The sequence below is a fragment of the Lipophrys pholis genome, assembly GCF_963383615.2.
Source record: "Lipophrys pholis genome assembly, chromosome: 13".
Classification (NCBI taxonomy): domain Eukaryota; kingdom Metazoa; phylum Chordata; class Actinopteri; order Blenniiformes; family Blenniidae; genus Lipophrys; species Lipophrys pholis.
This window is the reverse complement of record NC_137632.1, coordinates 18,419,458-18,439,141: the sequence shown is the minus strand read 5'-3', so window position 1 is coordinate 18,439,141 and position 19,684 is coordinate 18,419,458. Positions and strand designations below refer to the sequence as shown.

Below are 19,684 nucleotides of genomic sequence, written 5' to 3'. Positions count from 1 at the left end.
GAACGGAGAATAGGCACTCCTCTTAAAGAATTCCAGCATTTATAGTCAAACTCATGAAGAGACGTTAACTTATTGCCACCTCTAACCATGCCATTGCCTACCCGATCTTCAAGGTCCCCTGTATTTTGCAGCTTTGTGGATTCCCCACAGAGCTCCCTCCACCCTCCCCGCGACTCACACTTGCCTTGACAGATCAATCGAACAGCATGAGGTTAGGTTTTTAATTGAGCTGTCCTGAAGGGTGGAGGGTGTTTTAATGAGGCCAGGTCCTGGTTTCATCCTGACCTTTGAGACTCTGCCCTGCAGGTGTCCATCCTCTAACTTAAAAGGAATGTATGGGCTTGTGGGGTTGCCCCAGAGGTGTCAGACCTCACTAGGTTTCACTGTAGAGCTTGACATTTCACCTGAACGTGAAGCGTCCAGGTGAAAATCTGTACCCGATGTAGCCATTACCAGTGCAGTAGTTTAGCAAGTTGAACAGAATGTTATGTGGTCACCAAAGTGAACTTCCAAATCTATTATTTATGCCAATACTAATGGACCTCAAACACATTTTAGGACAGTGGGTACTCTATACACAACACACAGAAAGGACTCTGAGCAGAGAAGTGTACCAGGGGTATTCTTACTGTGAGGCAAAACTCCAGCACAAGTAAAATGTCAAGTCAGTAAATCAGAAACGATACTACACGCTCTCAAAACTCAAACAGTGTATACTTTCTAATCAAAAACAAACAAACATACGCATTTACTGGTACTGCTGTGAGGATATAAACTGTATTCATTATTCACTTTAAGGGGAAAAAGAGCAAATCCAAACGTTGGAAATTCACGTTTTATGTGAAAAAATGTTTCGAGGTAAGGTTTAGGATGTTAATTTTTTAAACACTGGTGTGACTCCTCAGCAGTTCTCCAAGTTACTGAAAATGAGTTTCTTACTATTTTAAAAAGTAATAAATGCCTTTATTAGTTATTTGATTTTTTTGACTTCTGTTCAGTTAAATAATTCAAAACAGTCAAGCTTTATTGTAAATGAGGATTTCAACAATTTGGGAGTGAAAAAAGTTCCTCTCTGATAGTGCAAGACATTGTGAGGTGACCTTTGGTGTTTTGAAAAGCGCCTATAAATAAAATGCATTACTCGGTCCGATATTGATGCGTCAACAACAGTGTAACTGAACCAACCTGATCTTCTGCAGCCATTTCAGGTTCATGACTTCTGGTAGGTCAGACGAGCGTCACTTCCAACGGGCATCAATGACACTTTTCCAGCCATTCAACTCAGTCATTTTCCTTCCTCCCTTCCCACAGCCTGCAGACCAGCAACACCAAAGAAGCAGCAGTTTTGGAGACGCTCTGATCTGGTTGTTGTCAAACTCACTTGAATCATTACACTGACATTTTATAGGTTTTTAACAGATCAATTTGAAGAACAAAATGTTCTCCTGCTTAATATGTCACACAGGTTCAAAAAGAAAAAAAAAAAAAAAAAAAGGGGTGGGGACATTGATTTTAAGACTGACACAGAGCAGTAGGTGGCTCTGGTTATATCAACAGTCGATGTAGAAAAACCCTGTAAATCCTTTTGAAGAAGTGATGGTTGTGCGTTTGCTTCATATATATGCATGGCACCTTGTCATCTATTTGACCTGACAGGACACGAAAGGTCTCGCTGGGAAGAACTGACTATGAAGTGGAATGTTATGAAATGCTTTTATTCATTTTCCAAAGTTAACCTGATTCATTTGATGTGAACACATTTATGAGCCTCATATGCACTCTGTACTACAATACCAATTTATTATAGTTTTGAATAACAAAAGTTAACCCATTTATTTAATCTCTCTTGTGTTTGCCTGAGTTAAGCTTTTCAATCAAACTTCTTCACTCGACTGTCGCCTCGCCGTCACAGCGAACGCATCAGTAATCACTTCAACTCTCCATCAGCCACCATTCGTCATATTTCAGCCCTCATGCTATGTGCAGACACATCGTGTAGCAGTTCTCAGACACAGCCTCCAATTATGTGTATGCGAGCGGTCAGACATGGTCAGACATGGTCGTGTGAAACTGATGCAAATGATGCAGGCAACCTGCTCCACTTGTAGCCGGAAAAAAAAAGAACAGGAAAAGAAAAGCAAGTTGGCACTCTGTAACTTACCAGATTTGATCTGGTTTGGTGATTTTCAAAAATACTTTGGAGAAAATACTACAAGCACAATCAGTTGGACAACACTGTGAAAGCACATCCTTGGTAGTTACACTGAAGATTCAGACAGCTGACTCAATACTTAAAAAGCAGCATTATGGTTTCTTGAAAAAAATGTTTCACAGATACGAGTGTAAATGTGTGTAGATTGTGTGTGAAGGTTGGCATGTACAAAATCCCGTATGTGCGTTCAGTAGTACATGTCCTGGAAAAGGTTCTGTCCCATTTCGATATAGGCCTCCTTCTCTTGTGAAGACATCTGCTCCACCAGCTCTGGTCTCTGGCTAACCTCCCTGTAGGAGAAAGGCCGACCTCCGACCATGACCATCGGCTCGTCCCCGACTTCCTCAAACTCGTCGTCGTCATCGTCCTCCTCCTCTTCGTTGGCCCTGTGTTGAGGTGCGGTGGCAGGGGGAGGAGCCGCGGGGGAATCGTCGTCCGACTCGCTGGTGTCGCTCTCCGAGTCGCTGGCGTTGCCGGAGGCGAGGCTCCGGGCTGCGGCGCTCGCTCCGCCCCCACCCGGTCCGGCAACAGCTCTCTTCTCGTGGATGAGCAGAGCGCGCATCACCTCCTCATTCTCATCCGTCTGACCGATGCCATGAGCGGCAGCCCCGTCTTGAGCTCCAGAGATATCTCCACCTGCTGAAGCAACGATTTCCCATAAGAATCATACAAATCCATAAACAGTCGGGGAAAAAAGGAGTCATTTTTCTTAATTTGTCTCAAAACTTATGACTGTCTGAAGGTTGTATTTTTGTTCTCATCTAAATCTTGAAATAAAAAGGTAATGAAAGAAAAACAGCAGTCATGACATCAACCCTTGAAAACGATTAAAAAGTGAACACGTACAGATACACAGCTGGAGCTCCTTCAATAAAAACAAAAGAAAACCCGGCTTCGAACGGCAAACTGAGTTAAAGAAAACAAATATTACGTAAACATTACAACATTAACTCAAAATCAGCGGTTAGCATATGTTGGCAGCAATAATAGCAGTTGTCTCATAAGCCATATTTAGCTGTAATAACTGAAACTTAGTCATCATTGGAGCGACAAGTGGAGGCTGTAGTACGTAATAATCATTAGAATTGTTGGAGTTATATTACTAGTGATGGTAGAATTACCATAAATGTATGATTGTGGAAACCAGTACTTCATCACAAAATGTGGAAACTCAATATTTGTGGGACATTTTTAGTCCACATTTTAAAATAGATTAGTAGATAATATGTGGTAAACGGGAATGTCTGTTTCCAAGTTCCAAGCAACAGGATCATCACAGAGATGCACACACCTCAGAGACAGGATGTAATAATGAAATAATTCATGCAATTTCCACAAGAGCAAATCGTATTCCTGTACAAACCCAGCTCGCCTGTACGATCGTCAAGACCCTGATTATTTCAATTAAGCAATTATGGTACAGCGGGCTCTGATTGCTGCATGCCCTTGGAGAAACAATGTCACAATAACAGGCTTGTTGAGAGCGTCTGTGACGGAGGGCGATAACCTGAGCTGACCTGTAATAACCTGTTCTGAGAGGAACGTGAACAGGGATTGAAATTAAAAGGTCAGAGAGGAGGAATTAATGGTGGAGGGCCAAGGTTGTGCTTTTTGTAGTCCATCTAATCCCCATGTTGCTATTTTGCAGAAGAAAACGTGTTCTCGGCGTGTTCAACAAGCCCAGCCTCGGCCAAGCAACACCATTCATGATTAATGAGGGTGAAAACAGCAGCCGAGAGTGGGAGCGATTTCAATGTCAAATTTTGCTTTCTGTCTGATTCACCAAGTGAAAGATTTCAAGATTAAGACAGAAGAGAAGGCTGGAATGGAAGAACTGCAAAAAAAAAAAAAGAAAGTGTATTGGCATTACCGTTTATTCTGTCTTCACTGTATTAATCCTGTTATTAAATATTTAGTTCAGTTTGTCAAAAGCTTGTTTATGAATCTGTATGTTTGTTTTATTCCAAGGATTCAGTTCTCAGAGAGCTTTTTGGAGAACACCTATATTAATAATGAGAATTTATTTATTTTTTCTTGGTTTGTATCAAGAGAAAACTCAAACAGTGGAATAATGGTCGAGACACAAAAATCAAGATTTCAATATCCTATCAGACTAGAGGAACATATTTACATCCCTTTTATAAGAACGCTAAAATGTCCACAGACCCTCTGGGAGGACCTGACAGTGCTGGCCCTGCTTCCTGAAGAATGTGTGGTTTCACAGCTGGCTACAAACAAAGTCCAGAGTGCCGTAAAAGATTTGGAAGATGATCTCAGCCCTCTAAATCTTCTCATGACCGAGACTGTTCCTGCCGACCTGATGGATAACAGCACCCTGGACACATGCTGTCCAAACTGTTGCTACAGGACTGTGGATTAACGGAACATAGAACAAGTTTCCATGTAGTATGATGGTCTTTAAAGAATGCAAAAAGAATGCGAAGGGAGCTGTGCACTAGAGGTAGTAATATCTTTTTTTTTTTTCTTGTTCTTAAAGTGTAGTTTATTGTATTCCTTTGACAAAAGCCTGCATATAATTTAATTGTACTGGTTATAAGAAAAGGGCACTCAACTGTGAGAATAGGATCTCATTAAATCACTTCTTTCTCGTCACATTATCCGTTAGCCTCTTGATTTATAAAAAATTCTGTCAATAAGTTTTTATTCAATTAACCAACCAACCATACATGAAAACAAATAACCTGATGGAGGAAATTAAAGCGGTTCCTCTTGGGCCAACATTTTCACTAATTTAAGAATGTTGATTATTATTGAGATTTGTAAGCTTTTGATGTCGATAAAAACAACAAAAGGGGGGGTGGGGGTTCCACTCACTGCTCTTGAGGATGTCGGGCTCGTTGTAGGCACCCTGCACGGTGCTCTGAGTCAACCAGACGGGCCTCTCCTTGGGTGCCTTGCCCTCACTGGCCTGCTTCTGCTGCGCATCCTGTTCCTCCATGCTGATGACCACGTTCTGCGTGTACAGGTCAGCGTAGGCCGACCCTTTGTTGGACCAAGCTTCACGATGAGGGCCGCCGGCGATCGCTCCAGAAGCTGCAGCGCGTTCACGGCTAGAGGAAATATTCAGCAAATATCATTTGAAGCGAAATACAATGGCCAAATTATGAGTTAACCAAGAAACACATTTTGGATTTTTACTGCGACCAGGAAGAGTAAAATTCCCCCGTGGCTCAGCTATGAAATTGAGGTATATTTGTTGGTAACCTTAATTGCTATTAATTGGGAAAATACACATTAGCTGTGAGAGAGCTCGACCCCAGATGCAAAACAGACGGACAGAAGAGATAGTAGCTGAGGTGATATTAAGTGATGTTTGATTTTGAGCCTTATCAAAAACTAACCTCTGTTTGAGAGCGGGGATCTCGGAGGGTTCGGGCTCCAGCAGGTCGTGGGACAAATTAACATCTTCGGTCTCGCGTAGCAACGCGTAGATGGGCTCGATCTGCTCATTGAAGCGTGCCACCAGGGTCCTGGCGTCAGGACAAACTGACTCATCCTCCTCCACTTCTGTCTGGCAGAAGGTACAGCGAAACGTATCTGCAGGGAAAACCCCCCCAACAAAAAACAACAACTTTAAGCAAAAGCAGATATCAAGGACGAGGACTGACAGAGGTCAGAAAGTAAGCCACTATATGCTTTTTTTTCCCTGTGATTCTTTTTGGTCAAATTATTTGCACTCTTACAAATTACTCATAATAAACTATACCTTACAAGTAAAACACTAAGCAACAACCTATATATTCTTCTGAAAGTTCTGTAGGAGGGTGAAACAAAGATTTTAACCTACATTGCTGAGACAACTTATACAACTGAAAGTTGCCCTCATCTCCACTACCATCCACTCAACCCGGACAGTGTCTGTTGTTAAATTAAAATCTTGGCTTCAAACAAATCTTCACACGCAGAACTGTGACAAATCCAATATCATCATTGGACCAAAAGGTCTCACTAAACCCACCCATACCTTCACTCCTAACAGTGAGGGCTTCACTGGCATCATCTTTCACCAAAGCCTTCAACCAGCACATTTCCAGAAGAGCCGTTTTACAACTTTAAAGATGGCTCGCCTCAACCCGTGTCTTTTTTATGGAGGGCAATTATGTATATAAACGCAATATATTTGTGAAGACTTTAGGGAACTGTGTGCACTGTGCAAACAACCAAACTGCATCTTCTACCAGTACGAGAAGGGCGCGTTTGACCATCTGTTTCAATAATGGGAAGTGTGCCAGCATCAGCACAGACCCCATGCCTGCTCAGTGTGAACGGGTGCAAAAGCGAGTGCAAGAAACTTTTGCTCTTCTTATTGAATTCATCAACTGAATCTCATGAAGAGTGTGTGCCCTAGTTTGTCAAGGATCCTGTTATTTGAACCGGACATTTAATTGTTCAATTAAAACAAATATTGAGGTATGGAACGAGTATTCCAACTTTGTTTTTGTATACACTGACAATATGCAACATTTGAACTTCCACTTTAGTGGATCCCGCCAAGAACAGGTGCAAGAGTTTCTCAGATAGTGAGTATGAGATAGTGTGGCATTAGCCTCATCTCAAAGGAAAATCTTCTCGTGGTCAGTTTGATCTCACTCGCAAAAATTACTTCCAACATTTCAAATGGCTGCGAGGTCACACCGAGTGTTGCTGGCCCTGCAGAAACATAGAGTCTATCAGACCACCAGGTAAACTCCAGGTATTTGTTTTGTCAGCATCTGTCAGGGTGCTGAGTTACGACACTCACAGCAAGAACTGATACTGAATGGATCCGCTGAAACAGGAGAGAGAGCTGGCTGACTACCAAAACTAAGTGAAAGAGCTTACTGGAAGAGATAATCTAGATTTTAATGCATCACATAGCTACAGACCTGCCAACTTCTAATATAATCTCAGAAGCACAACAGTTTGATGACATTGTTGTCAAGCAAACCCAAGCTCGTGTCAGAAAAAGACTTACCCCACATGTTTTTTTTTTAGCTGCTTAGTCCTTATAGGGCAGAAGTAGCAGTATCATGGAGAGAGAAGATGCCCCAGACGACCCAAGTCACTCCAAGGTGAACTGAGATAGAATCTCTTCCAAGTGTGCTGGGCCAAGCTGGATGCTCCCATCACACACATGCTTGAGATATGCTTTTTCACGGACTACAGAACACATTTTAAAGTAGAAATGATTACGTAACATTAATGAAACATGCAACTTCTTTTTAGAGTTGTGAAAGATTAAATAATCTCAAAGTGCACACAGCCAACCTAGTTCCTATTAAATAAAGTGAACACTGAGCACTTAGGCCAAGTCAATTCTCTTCACCTTATTTACTTGACTTATTAATGTAAACACTGAGACTTGAGTCAATACCCGCTAAACGCCATGGTTACTTAATTCATCTTGACCTAAAAACGTTCCATATTCCCTCCCACAATACCACTATGAGTGTGACCTGCAGTATGCGCCTGCCTGAGCAGCATACAGTATATATCAATTGATTTTTATTCCAAAGGTAGGAGCAAGAACAAGTGAGGTAGACAGTTCTCAGCAAAAAATAGAACAGTGGCCTTTTTAAAAAGCTTGCTGATCTCATACAATTTACTGTAGTGAAATGGAATGATTCACAATAGCTCCTCAGTGGTACAGCAAATTACTTAAAAAAAAAAATATATAGCCAGCATATATTTCTAAAAATGTATTTAAATAAAGAAACATGAGCTGGCCACTGTACTTGACTGACAGAGTGGAGATTCATGTTGGAATTTGTGGGGGAAATACACAGTTAAGCAACATAGGCGACATCGCATGTAGGCCAAATAGGTGTTGTGTCCCATGTGTAAGGCTCTTACATGTCAAACATGTACGCCAGCACAACTTAATGAATACCTCCTACTTCGAAGTGGGTGATGCGAGTCCTGTTTGCAAACACAGTTTCAGACAGCTGCCAGCCCACACTGAAGCAGTTTGTGAGAGGGGCAGATGGACAGAAAAACAGAGAGATGAGGAGAGTAACAGCAAAATAATGCAGAAATGTAGTACGACAGAAAGTGCTACATGAACATTCACGAGGATAACGTTAAACAAACCTCTTTCTATCTCCCAATAGAATCAGCCTGTCAACCTCACTGGACAATTCCAATTTTAAGCATTAATCAGAACAGAGAAGAACTTGGACGAAGTTTCAATCTGTCCAACCTCACTGGCAAGAAAACCTGATTCGTCAACAGGGAAATAAGCATTTTCTTGCACAGTAGACAGAATACAACTCATCTCTAAAACTGCTGCATGGACTGAGGAAGGATCAGCTCATATGTGCTATTACACACACAAATAGGTCTGCAAATAAGATAGGCAGCAGTATATCAGTCCATTTAGTCGAATGTGGAACACTTACCGTTGCTCCCCATTGCATAGGTTAGGACACAGCGCTGACTTACAAGACATTGAAAGTGTATTTTCTAAACACTGCCAACATTAAGTCAACTTAGACGTGGCACAATGTTCATCAGTGCAAACTGCATGGCTGCTGGTAAATACTGAGCCACTAAAGCATCATTAACCCCAGTTAAGGCTTCAATTAACATCAATCCAGCCCTAATAGCAAGCACAGAGGTGGTGCTATTTCTGAAAACACTGTCATCACTGCCATCTAGAGGTCGTCTACCAAACACACCATAAACTCCCTGTCTAGTCTTCATTTACATACAGGAGACGGCTCTTCTGCAATACATCCCTTGCAGATTCATTTGTTCCACAAAACTGAATATGAACAACAGTTACTAATTATTGATATAATCTCTACATGATTATTTACACAAGAGATTTCATGGACATCTGTGTCATTTCATTCTTGATTGAACCACCATTTTTGAAAACAGGCTTGTGCAGATTAGTCAACTCAACTTTACAGCCACATTTAATGCTTGACGTTTACGAGTTGCTGTTTCATGTGATTTTACGTTTTTGAAGTGGACACATCAGGTCTGCAGAAACCTCACAAACTGTGTGGAAAACTTGATGAGCTCGCCACCTCAATCTGAGAGTAAAAAAAAGAGGCTGCTCAGAGTTTCAACAGGCTGTAGGGTGAAGAAGAGCCGTGAGCCACAACATCATGCTTCATAAGAAAAGGTTGGCTAAAAAGTCAAAGTTGATTCAATAGATGAGAAGAATTTGCCATAAAAAAAAAAAAAGATGTGAAGTGTCATAGTTGTTTTAAATCATCCAAGCTATATTTCAATCTTGTCATTTTTTGTGATCTTTGGTACAAACAGTCACTAATTTAATACTAATTGTTGGTAATAAAGATAAACCACCAAGTATATCCCACTGGTGTGAAATCAACCTGTCCAGTTAGGAAGCAACACTAATTGTGAATCAATTTCACCTGTTGTTGTGCAAGTGAATGTGGAAACATGTGGAAATGAGAGGCAATTAGCAAGACAACTCCTATAAAGCAGTGATTCTGCAGGTGGTGACCACAAACCACTTTGCTGTTCTCATCATTTCTGGCTGATACTTTGGTCACTATTGACTTTTGTTAGTGCTCTCATGAGGCAGCATGAGGCGTGTCGACAACCAACACAAGTTGCTCAGGTTGAGAAGCTCATCCAAGATGGCACATCAATGCAAGCTGTGGCAAGAAGATTTGCTGTGTCTCCCAGCACAGTGTCCAGAGCATGGAGGAGATACCAGGAGACATGGAGGGGGGGCAGGACTGCTACCTCCTCCTTTGTGCAAGAAGGAACAGGAGAGGCACTGCAAGAACCTTGCAAGATGACCTCCAGCAGGCGACCTCCATGTTTCTGCTCAAACTGTCAGAAACAGACTTCACCAGGGTGCTACGAGGGCCCACGTCCACAAGTGGGGCCTGTTCTTACAGCCCAATACCGTGCAGGGCGATTAGCATTTGCCAGAGAACACCAACATTGGCAGATTGACCATTGGCGCCCTGTGCTCTTCACAGATGAGAGCAGCCTCACACTGACCACATGTAACAAACGTGACATAGTCTGGGGACGCCATGGAGAAAGTTCTGCTGCAGCAACATCCTCCAGCATGAGCGGTTTGGTGGAGGGTCAGTAATGGTGTGGTGAGGCATTTCTTTGGATGGCCGCAGTTGGGAGGTCACACAGGCAAGTGGAGGCCACACACACTACTGAGCCTCATATTGACTTGACTTGTGGAATTTTCTCTGATGTTGGGTCAGCCTGCAATGTGATTCTCCACTTTGATTTTGAGTATGATTCTAAATAAAGACCTCCATGGGATAAGTTTGCTTTACATTGATAATTTTTAGGTTATGTTCTCAACATACTCTACTATATATTGAATAAAGACTTTAAACTGCAATAATTCATTAATTGAGATCTAGGATGTGTTATTTGCGCTCCCTTTATTATTATGAGCAGTGTATTAACAGAACATACTCCCACCATGGAGAACTTGCAACTGCGGTGTCCAAGCAACCAGGACAGATTTCATCGTTTAGTTAAACTGCAGAAGTTACCTGGCTCAGCAGTCAGTCTGCAAGCCTTCATCAATTCACTTGAATGCTCTTGTGTTTACTTAAATGGTGACTGAGCAGGACTGTGAAAATGAGTAGGCCTAAAACATAATGGGCTATTTCACCAGTGTTGATAGATTTTTTTGTATTTAATGTAATATGCATTACACACTGGATATTGAATAAATATTAATGGTAAGAGTAGGTTTCACTCGTTTGTTATCATTTCCTGCATGCTGTCACTGGAATGTACAATATCTTTTGCAAATACACTTGTTGCATGCTTAAATATTGTCTTTTTGTGCATTTTTACCAAGATGTCACAACGATACCATCACAACAAATTCCCTCTAAATTGTGTCGACATCAATAATTCTCCAGCCATGCAAACCGTATATTCAAGCAGGCAAAGCACATTCAAGATTAACACCATTAATGTGCTGTATATCTACAACTACCTCATGCTTAATGTTTACCTGTCATAAGGTCAAAGAGCTGGTTGGCCTCGAGGTCAGTGAAGGTGGAGAAGCAGCAGGGGCAGCGGAAGGAGGCGCGGTTGGTGGAATCTCGCTCATCTGTCTCGATGCGCCGCCTCATGTGATCCAATTTGTATTTGACCACATTAACCAGTACCCTAAGGAAAAGATAAAAAATAAAGAAGGTAAAAAATGAAAACAATAGAAAAGGTAGTCGGGTTATTTAGCGTTACTGTGATACCAAATACAACAAAACATATGTGGAACCTGTAGTTGATGAAATAGTAGTTGTGTCGCGTTGTCTTGCCATCAGGGGCCGTCTCTACTCTCATACGACACTTGACGAACTTGTCTGCTTTCAGGGTGTTGAGCACCGAACGCAGCTGTTTGCGGTCGAACTTGAGGAGCTCCAGCATGTCCTCCTCACGCACACACGGGTTGCGGATCAACACATCCAGAGCCAGGGCATGCTCAATACCATAAAAACCCCTCACGACCTGCTTGGCCAGCCGCTTCAGTGCTGCAGGGACCTCGGTCAGGAGCTCCGGTTCAATCATGTTTGGCTGAGGAGAGAAATGAGCGCTGTGTAAAAGTTGAAAGGGGAGAGGCGGCTTGTTGCTCCTAAGTATTGTGAGAGCAGGCGAATTCATCAGTCGTAAGAGCAAGTTATGCACAGTACTGCATATCAGTACAAGGCATTGTACCCTACAAAAGCATACGGTATATCGAACATGACTGTGGATCGTATTGAGTGCATGTTAAACCTGTAGCTGAAAATATACAAGTAAGCAACTGATAATAGGCAGCACAGTCCCAGATGCAAAATTGTATGAATCCTTAACACAATGTATTTTTTCTTTGCTGAAACCAAAATTAAAAGGACCTTTTAATCACATTGATTGTATTTTCTAAAACATCTCTACAATCGTGTGGAAACAGTCCCAAAAAGCTTCATACTGACGTTCTTCTTGATGTGTTTTGAATGTGTTCATAAGTTTTTTCCACTGCACATCAGTTTCATAATCTCTTGGAGGATTGGAAAACTTGGGGAATTTAGTTATTGACTTTTTGTGTCTTTTATAAATACATACCGATTTAATAGCGATTTGTAAAAAATACAAAAAGATGTTATTTACAGAAAGTTTTATGGAAACCAAATTATATTTTGCAGAACAACTATACACTGAAAGTGATTGTAGTTATTATACCTATTCTCTGTCTCTAGTCACATTATAAACCACGTACAAAGTAAAAAGACAGATTTACGTTGTGTCTTTCACATTGTTTGTGAACCTTTATATCCTTATTTTGGGATTCAGGATGACATCGTCATTTCTCATTGAGCTAAACCTGACTGATGGAAAGTGATAACTTGATGTTGCTTAGCTTTAGTTGGCCATTTCGAAAAAAGACTGGAAAGAAAAGATGTAAAGCTAAAAGTACAGAAGTGTGTAGGCAAAGAAAATATGCACACGAACGCAGCACGTCAGCTAAATTAAGTTATAGCGATCATAAAGCTAACAAATTACCTCCCATTGAACTAAATTAGTGTCCAACATGAACTTCCCTTTCGGAAGCCGTTAGCCACATAATAGTTATTCTTACCCGGCAATCCTTCTCGTCCTCCTATAAGCAGAAAAAACCCTCCACTTTAAGTCATTTCAGAGTAACGACTAACTCTCTCTCTGTCCCGAGGAAAGAAAGTGGACCCTCTTTAAACACATCCGGACTTCAAATTGTTAAACTTCTTCACCGGCTAGCATGCTTCGCTCCTTCGTTTGTGAAGATAACACCGGAAGGACAAACAACCGCAACGAGCCAATAGGAACGTGGGATTATGATTGAAGTATGTATTGTCCAATGAAAGTGCTGAATCTAGATGACGAGTTATATCGACCAATCAAATTAAAGAAAGCACGCAGCAAAGGTGATGATTTAACGATTTACTTCCTGTTTACGATAGAAATGGCTTCACTTGACAGAGTTAAAGTTCTAGTTTTAGGAGATTCAGGTAAGCCATGGAGCTCTTTCCCAATCTATACGCTTTATATGAAAGTGTAGTATTCTTTTTTTTAGATATGTGTGTTCATTTTTCATGAATATGTCTTATTTTAGATACCCTTCAAATTTCTTTCGAGGAAGTGCATCTCGTGCAGTAGCAAACGTCAGATACTTGACTTGCCTGTCAATGAACCTATACTTTACTCTGAAACATCATATAATAATTGTTAAAGGTGCTTATTTTAGGCCTTAACATTTGCGTAATCTTCTCATTTTAATATATCTATTCTATTTCCGTGTAAAGCACTGACTTTCCTTGTGTTGAATGGTGCTATATAAATAAATGTTATTGCTGAAAGTAGAACTTGTGCCAAAATACCTTTGCCGAATCAAGTACCTACACCAACACTCGCATCAGAAACTTGTTGGATTAGTCGATCGTAGAATTAACTGTGGATTTACCTGACGCAAACGAACTTGTTAATTTTTTAAACGGAGTCTGGACCTACACTTCAGTATTTGATCTGAAACGACGCACTGTGACACACCAGACAAGTATTATGCCAATGTGTAGATGCATTAATTTTAATTGGTCCACCCTTCTCTTGTCGGCTGCAGGAGTGGGGAAGTCCTCCTTGGTCCATTTACTTTGCCAGAATCAGGTATTAGGGAATCCATCGTGGACTGTTGGATGCTCTGTGGATGTACGGGTAAGCAGGCGGAGCATATCTGAGTTCAAAACATTTGTGATGACACTAAAAGTGATCATTTAAATTACTTTGTGATTTTCTTATCCACAATAATTCTTTGTGGAAACTGATAAATAGATCTGCCACTTTTCAACCAGGTTAACAACAGTCAAAATGCAAGGTGTTCTTTTACATGATGATCAAGCTTTGTTGTGTTTTCCTAAGAGGTTGTGTTTCAATATGCAACAACTGATTGAACAGTAAAGGTTTTACTGACAGAAAATGTTGCATCTTTACAGTATACAAGATTTTTTTTTTTTTAATTATACTGAGTGTTAAAGGCTTTGTATAAGAAGAGGATGACAAAATGTAAAGTGTCAAATATAATTATTTCACCCCAGGTTCAAGACTATAAAGAGGGAACACCAGATGAGAAAACGTTCTACATTGAACTGTGGGATGTTGGAGGATCTGTCGGCAGTGCCAGCAGTGTCAAAAGCACACGAGCGGTCTTCTACAATTCGGTCAATGGTAAAATTGAGCAAATATTAAATTGTTCTGTTTTATGCTTTCATGAAATTTGTTCTGATTGTTTTTGTGGATTTCAGGAATTGTATTGGTACATGATCTGACAAATAAGAAATCCTCTCAGAATCTCTACCGCTGGTCTCTGGAAGCATTGAACAGGGATTCGTCTCCAACAGGAGTCATCGTGTCTAATGGGTGAGCTGATGCTTGACTTTGGACTTGTTTGTTTTCATGGGCATATAATGTAACATTTTAAAAAGATCTAAATGTATGAATATGTTTCCTTTTACAGCAGTGACTATGACAGAGAGCAGTTTGCTGAGAATCCAGTTCCTTTGCTCTTAATTGGAACCAAGTTTGACCAAATCCCAGAGAGCAAGCGCAGTGAAGTTCTCACTAGGACGGCTTTCCTGTCTGAAGACTTCAACGCAGAAGAGATCAATCTTGTTGGTCTACTTTTTTCATTTACTCATTTCGAAGTTAATATTCTGTATTATGCTATTTTTTTTTTACTTTTCAAAATCAAAATAAGAAAGATAACGTAAGTTAAAGGTTGAAGGAGTCAAAATTGTAAGTGAGAGTTTGTGTTGGTGATTGTCTTTGCACTATGATAAACGCATATACTTCTCCTTCACCCAGTTTCAGTTGGAAAAGCTTCAACTTCAACTCCCTTGACTTTAAACTTTGTTGAAATGTGCATAGAAGACTGATGATTGAACAGATCTCTGTATTATTCAATGACCAGAAAAATTAGGTGTCAACCAAAGTAAATTTAAAGTTTTTGAAATATGTCATTAATGTTGAACCAAAAATAAAACTTTAGAGAAATGTCCTTGGCTTTGGGGACATCTGGTGGCTACGGCAGGAAACTACACCACAGTTGTGCGACTTTCATCATTGTGAAGGCCACAAAAACGTAATCTATACGCAAACTCCATTGAGCAAATTGTGACTAAACCACAAGAATATGAAAGAACTATCTATGCGTAAGTTAAGTTTATTGAATCAGTGGGATGCTATTTAAGTGCTATTTAGTTAATGTCACTGCTCCAATCACATGTAAAACCAACGATTGTTCTTTTGAAATCGGATCGGGGGCCACCAGTTGCTGATGCCTACTCAACACTTTCACCAAGAAGACTTTAATGTTTTTCAAAGTCCTCATGCCAGTCATCTTGACATCTACTTTAGCAATAAATACTTGTAACATATTAAGTTGGAAGTAATGACCTGAAAAAAAACTTCTTAGTGTGTGGCTGAAGTGCTTTTTTTGTGTGTTTCCAGGACTGTACCAACCCCAAATATCTTGCTGCAGGCACATCTAATGCAGTGAAACTCAGCAAGTTCTTTGACAAGGTGAGAAAGTTCTTTGATGTAATTTCATTGACGGTCTTCAAACAGAATCCTACTCTTGTTCATTGATTTACACTTAACTCTTAACCACTATGTGGTTTGGTCCTACTGATATTGTAGTCAAATGTGATGTGACAGAATTATACTGATCAAAACTATGTAACATACCTTTATTAATCATTATAAGGAAATATTGTATTTTTGAGAAGAAAGTCGTTTTTTATTTGGATGGTTAAGCCTTTCAAGGCAGTTTTTGGTTCCTCATCCAGATTTCTTTTATTTAGTCGATTATTAACGATGTGAGTTCTGCGTGTAAGTTTGATAAGGCTGTTTTTACCCAATAGGTAATCGAAAAGAGATATTTTACAAGGGATCCAAGTCAGGTGAGCATTCTTTTCTCTTTTGTTCCCACTGTGAAATGAGTGTGGAGAAAAATCAGCATTTTTTTTAGTGTGTATTGAAAGCAACTATTCTCTTTAATAGCACAATTCTAAATGTTTCTGCAGATGACCGGATTCACAGACAGAAAACGGTTCAACTTCAAAAGTCTGCATTATGACTGACTGAGCCAGGATTGTGACTCTGAGGAGCATCAGCCGTGGATGACACTCATCAAATCAACAACCTTTCCACCTTCACTTTTTGCGTTCGATAAAGTTTGAAATATGTTGGAGCAAACACATTTGTAAATAGCTGGTTAAACTTGCACAGGGGGTTTGCAATTGGGAGGTGAAGATATGGAAACAAGAAAAAGCAGGAAAGGTTTTAATTAAATTCAGCTCTTCTTTCCACATGCTTTTGGCACAGATAATCTTGATGGCTTTTTCTTAAATGTGAAGACAATTTTACAAGCTTATGCTTCATCAAGCCTGATTAGATTTTAACCAGCCAGTATAGAACAGGCAATGTGCTCGGTCAGCAAACACTCATGCAACATTCACTAATGCGTTCATGACTCTCTTGATCCACGAACTGAAGTAATTCACTTTCGTGAAGACGTGGGGATCAGAACAGTCTTGCTTGGTATAAGCTGGTATACCTTGAACCTTCCTGTTGCAGATGAGAGGTCCACCAGAATCACCCTGCAAAAGAATAGACAACAGAAAGTACTGTTCGGTTTGTGAAAACATGCTTTTTAATGAATAAATGTCAATTTGTGGAATAAGCATTTATGTCAATATGTGTGTATTTTGCTGTTGCTGTGCTTCAGATATTGTCTCTCACCTGACACACTCCTCCTTTCTTTCTGTCGAACTTAGTGCACATCATGTGGTCACTGTTAAAATATATGTCCCAGATCTTTTTGCACTCAAAGTTGAATTGTATTTTTTTCCGTGGTTTCCCTCAGAACATCTGAGGGAGGCTTTTCATCTCCAGTTTGTCCCCATCCATCTACAGTACAGTATAATGGTAAAACTCAAACACGGAACTATAACATGTAACCAGAGCAACACATTAACAAAGTTACGAGGAGCGCTTCCCGTCATCCTTTGCGCCGCCCTCCCTTCACTCCACAGAGGCCGCTAGGCAAGGCGAGGCAAGGCAAATGTATTTACCATTCAAACACAAGGCAATTCACAGTACTTTACAAAGAAATACAGAATAAAGAAATACGTTAAAGCTTTAGAAGAAATGAAAGAAATACATTAAGACAAATAAGGAAGAAAAGTATAATAAATAAGGTAAGAGATTTATTAAGATTAGTTTACTCAGAAAGTAAAGTCTATTTTTCACTCAAAAGCCTGTGCATATAGGAATGTTTTAAGTCCTGATTTAAAAGAAGTGATTGTGTCAAGCAGTCTTCAGGTGTTCAGGAAGTTTGTTCCACAGGTGGGGTGCGCAGGAACCAAAAGCTGCTTCACTTTGTTTGTTTCTGACTCTAGGAACACTGAGTAAATGTCTATCTGAGGACCTCAGAGATCTGGAGGGTGTATTCCACAAGTAAATCTGAGATGTATTTAGGCCCAAGACCATTCAAAGCTTTATAGACCAGAAGGAAGATTTTGAAGCCAATCCTTTGTCGCACAGGCAGCCAGTGCAGGGATTGGAGCACGGGTGTAATGTGCTCCACCCTCTTTGTGTTGGTGAGGACTCTGGCTGCAGCGTTCTGGATGAGCTGTAGTTGTCTGACAGATTTTTTTACTGAGGCCTGTAAACACACCATTGCAATAATCTAACCTACTGAAAATAAATGCGTGAACAAGTTTCTCCGAATCTTGTTGGGTCAGAAATCCTTTAATTCTTGCAATATTTTTCAGATGGTATGTGAGCTGATATTGTTATTGTCTTAATGTGGCTGTTGAATTTCAGGTCTGAGTCCAGAACTACACCCAGATTTCTGGCCTGATTTGATGTCCTGAGTGACCTGGAGTCAAGATGAGCACTGACCTTTAACCTTTCTTCTTTAGGGGCCAAAGGGGGCGTGGTCATTCACTGACACTGATATATAGAGCTGTGTGTCGTCTGCGTAATTATGATAAGAGATGATTTAATGTTCCATGATCTGAGCCAGTGATAGCATGTAGATATTAAATAAAAGGGGCCCAAGGATGGAGCCTTGAGGAACCCCACAAGTGATTTTAATTTGCTCAGATTCATAATCAGCTATTGACACAGAATAGTCGCCTTCTTGCAAGTACGATTTAAACCAACTTAGTGCAGCGTCAGAAATTCCCAACCATTTTTCCAGTGGGTCCAACAGAATGTTGTGGTCAACTGTGTTGAAAGCAGCACTAAGATCCAGTAACACTAAAACTGAGACTCTGGAAGTGTCACTGCTCATGTAGATGTCATTCAGCATTTTAATAAGAGCTGTTTCAGTGCTGTGGTTTCACCTAAATCCAGACTGGAAAACATTTAGGTAATTGTTTTGTCCCATAAAAGCATTAAGTTTTGTAAAAACTACGTTTTCAATAACCTTACTTAAGAAAGGCAGGTTTGATATGGGCCTGTAATTACTAATTACTGAAGCATCCAGATTACTATTTTTTAAAAAGAATTTTGATAATGGCTGTCTTTGGAGTTTTTGGAAAAACACCCGTCTGAAGAGAGCTGTTGACTCTCTGTAGTACATCAGGAGATAGCGAAGGCAGGGGGGGTTGGGTCGTGGACTAGGGCAGAGAGGTCCTTCTAGTTCTTCTGGTTTATCTGGGGCACGGGAACACCGGAGACGGGAACGGTGGATCCTGAGTCTCTATCATCGCCCGTGTCCTTGGTGGTTATAGTCATGTCCCTTTTTGAATGCGTTATCCCGAGGGAGTGACGTATGTTGGCGCCGAGCAGTCTGGATCCAGTGATATTCGGATGAATCCTGTCCGGTTTGAAGCGGTCCTTCCACTTCCAGAACAGGTTGAAGTTGTCGATGAACTTTGTCCCATTGGAGATGCATGTTGAAGTCAGCCACGTATTCAAGGCTATTAGGCGAGAGAAAGATTCAATTCCTTTTCCCAGGGTTGGAATGGGGCTTGAAATGAAAACATGTTGGGGCTCGAACTCCTTCAGAGTCTCCATTAGTGGAGAAAAGTAATTTTTCAGGACCTCAGAACCAGCCTTGCTCCGCAGTATGTCGAAGGAGCCTGAATGGATGACGATGTTCATGTGGCTGGGATGTGGAGACAAAATAGTGGGTAACGTCGCTGTCAGCTCCTGCACTGTTGTGTCGGCCACACTGAGATTTTCAGTCTTTCTCATTATGACTTGCCTGGTGATTGAGTCCCCAATCAGTAGAGTGTCCAGCTGGTCAAGACTTGAAAAGGAACTTGATGGGTTTCTCAAGTTTCTCCTCGCCCTGGGTTTAGTTGTGGTTTTGGGGTTATTTCTGTGAACCTGCTTGTGTTTCCTGCTTGTTGAGTGACGAGTGTCCCTGAGTCCTGGCTGCTCCATGTTATCACACATTTCACTACACAAGTTTTACTTATT

At 40.7% G+C, this 19,684-nt stretch overlaps 2 protein-coding genes across 3 annotated transcripts; one reads left to right on the top strand and one right to left on the bottom strand.

The window, feature by feature from the left end:
• Window positions 1-1,695: 1,695 nt before the first annotated feature.
• On the bottom strand, window positions 1,696-13,737 carry gtf2e1 (general transcription factor IIE, polypeptide 1, alpha). 2 transcript variants are annotated; one of them, XM_080477870.1, is made up of 6 exons: window positions 12,801-13,737; window positions 11,463-11,758; window positions 11,196-11,353; window positions 5,575-5,770; window positions 5,048-5,283; window positions 1,696-2,851 (listed from the first exon to the last, which is right to left on the bottom strand). In XM_080477870.1, exons 2-6 carry the CDS (start codon window positions 11,750-11,752, stop codon window positions 2,400-2,402), a joined length of 1,332 nt encoding a protein of 443 aa, XP_080333996.1. In that variant the 5' UTR covers window positions 11,753-11,758; window positions 12,801-13,737; the 3' UTR covers window positions 1,696-2,399. The 2 variants fall into 2 exon arrangements, with proteins under 2 accessions (XP_080333996.1, XP_080333997.1); XM_080477871.1 differs by having other exon boundaries at window positions 1,696-2,848; window positions 12,801-12,990.
• Window positions 13,131-17,978, top strand: rabl3 (RAB, member of RAS oncogene family-like 3). The gene is made up of 8 exons (XM_080477874.1): window positions 13,131-13,206; window positions 13,815-13,906; window positions 14,287-14,416; window positions 14,494-14,608; window positions 14,706-14,859; window positions 15,698-15,769; window positions 16,111-16,149; window positions 16,273-17,978. Exons 1-8 carry the CDS (start codon window positions 13,161-13,163, stop codon window positions 16,327-16,329), a joined length of 705 nt encoding a protein of 234 aa, XP_080334000.1. The 5' UTR covers window positions 13,131-13,160; the 3' UTR covers window positions 16,330-17,978.
• The last annotated feature ends 1,706 nt before the right edge of the window (window positions 17,979-19,684 follow it).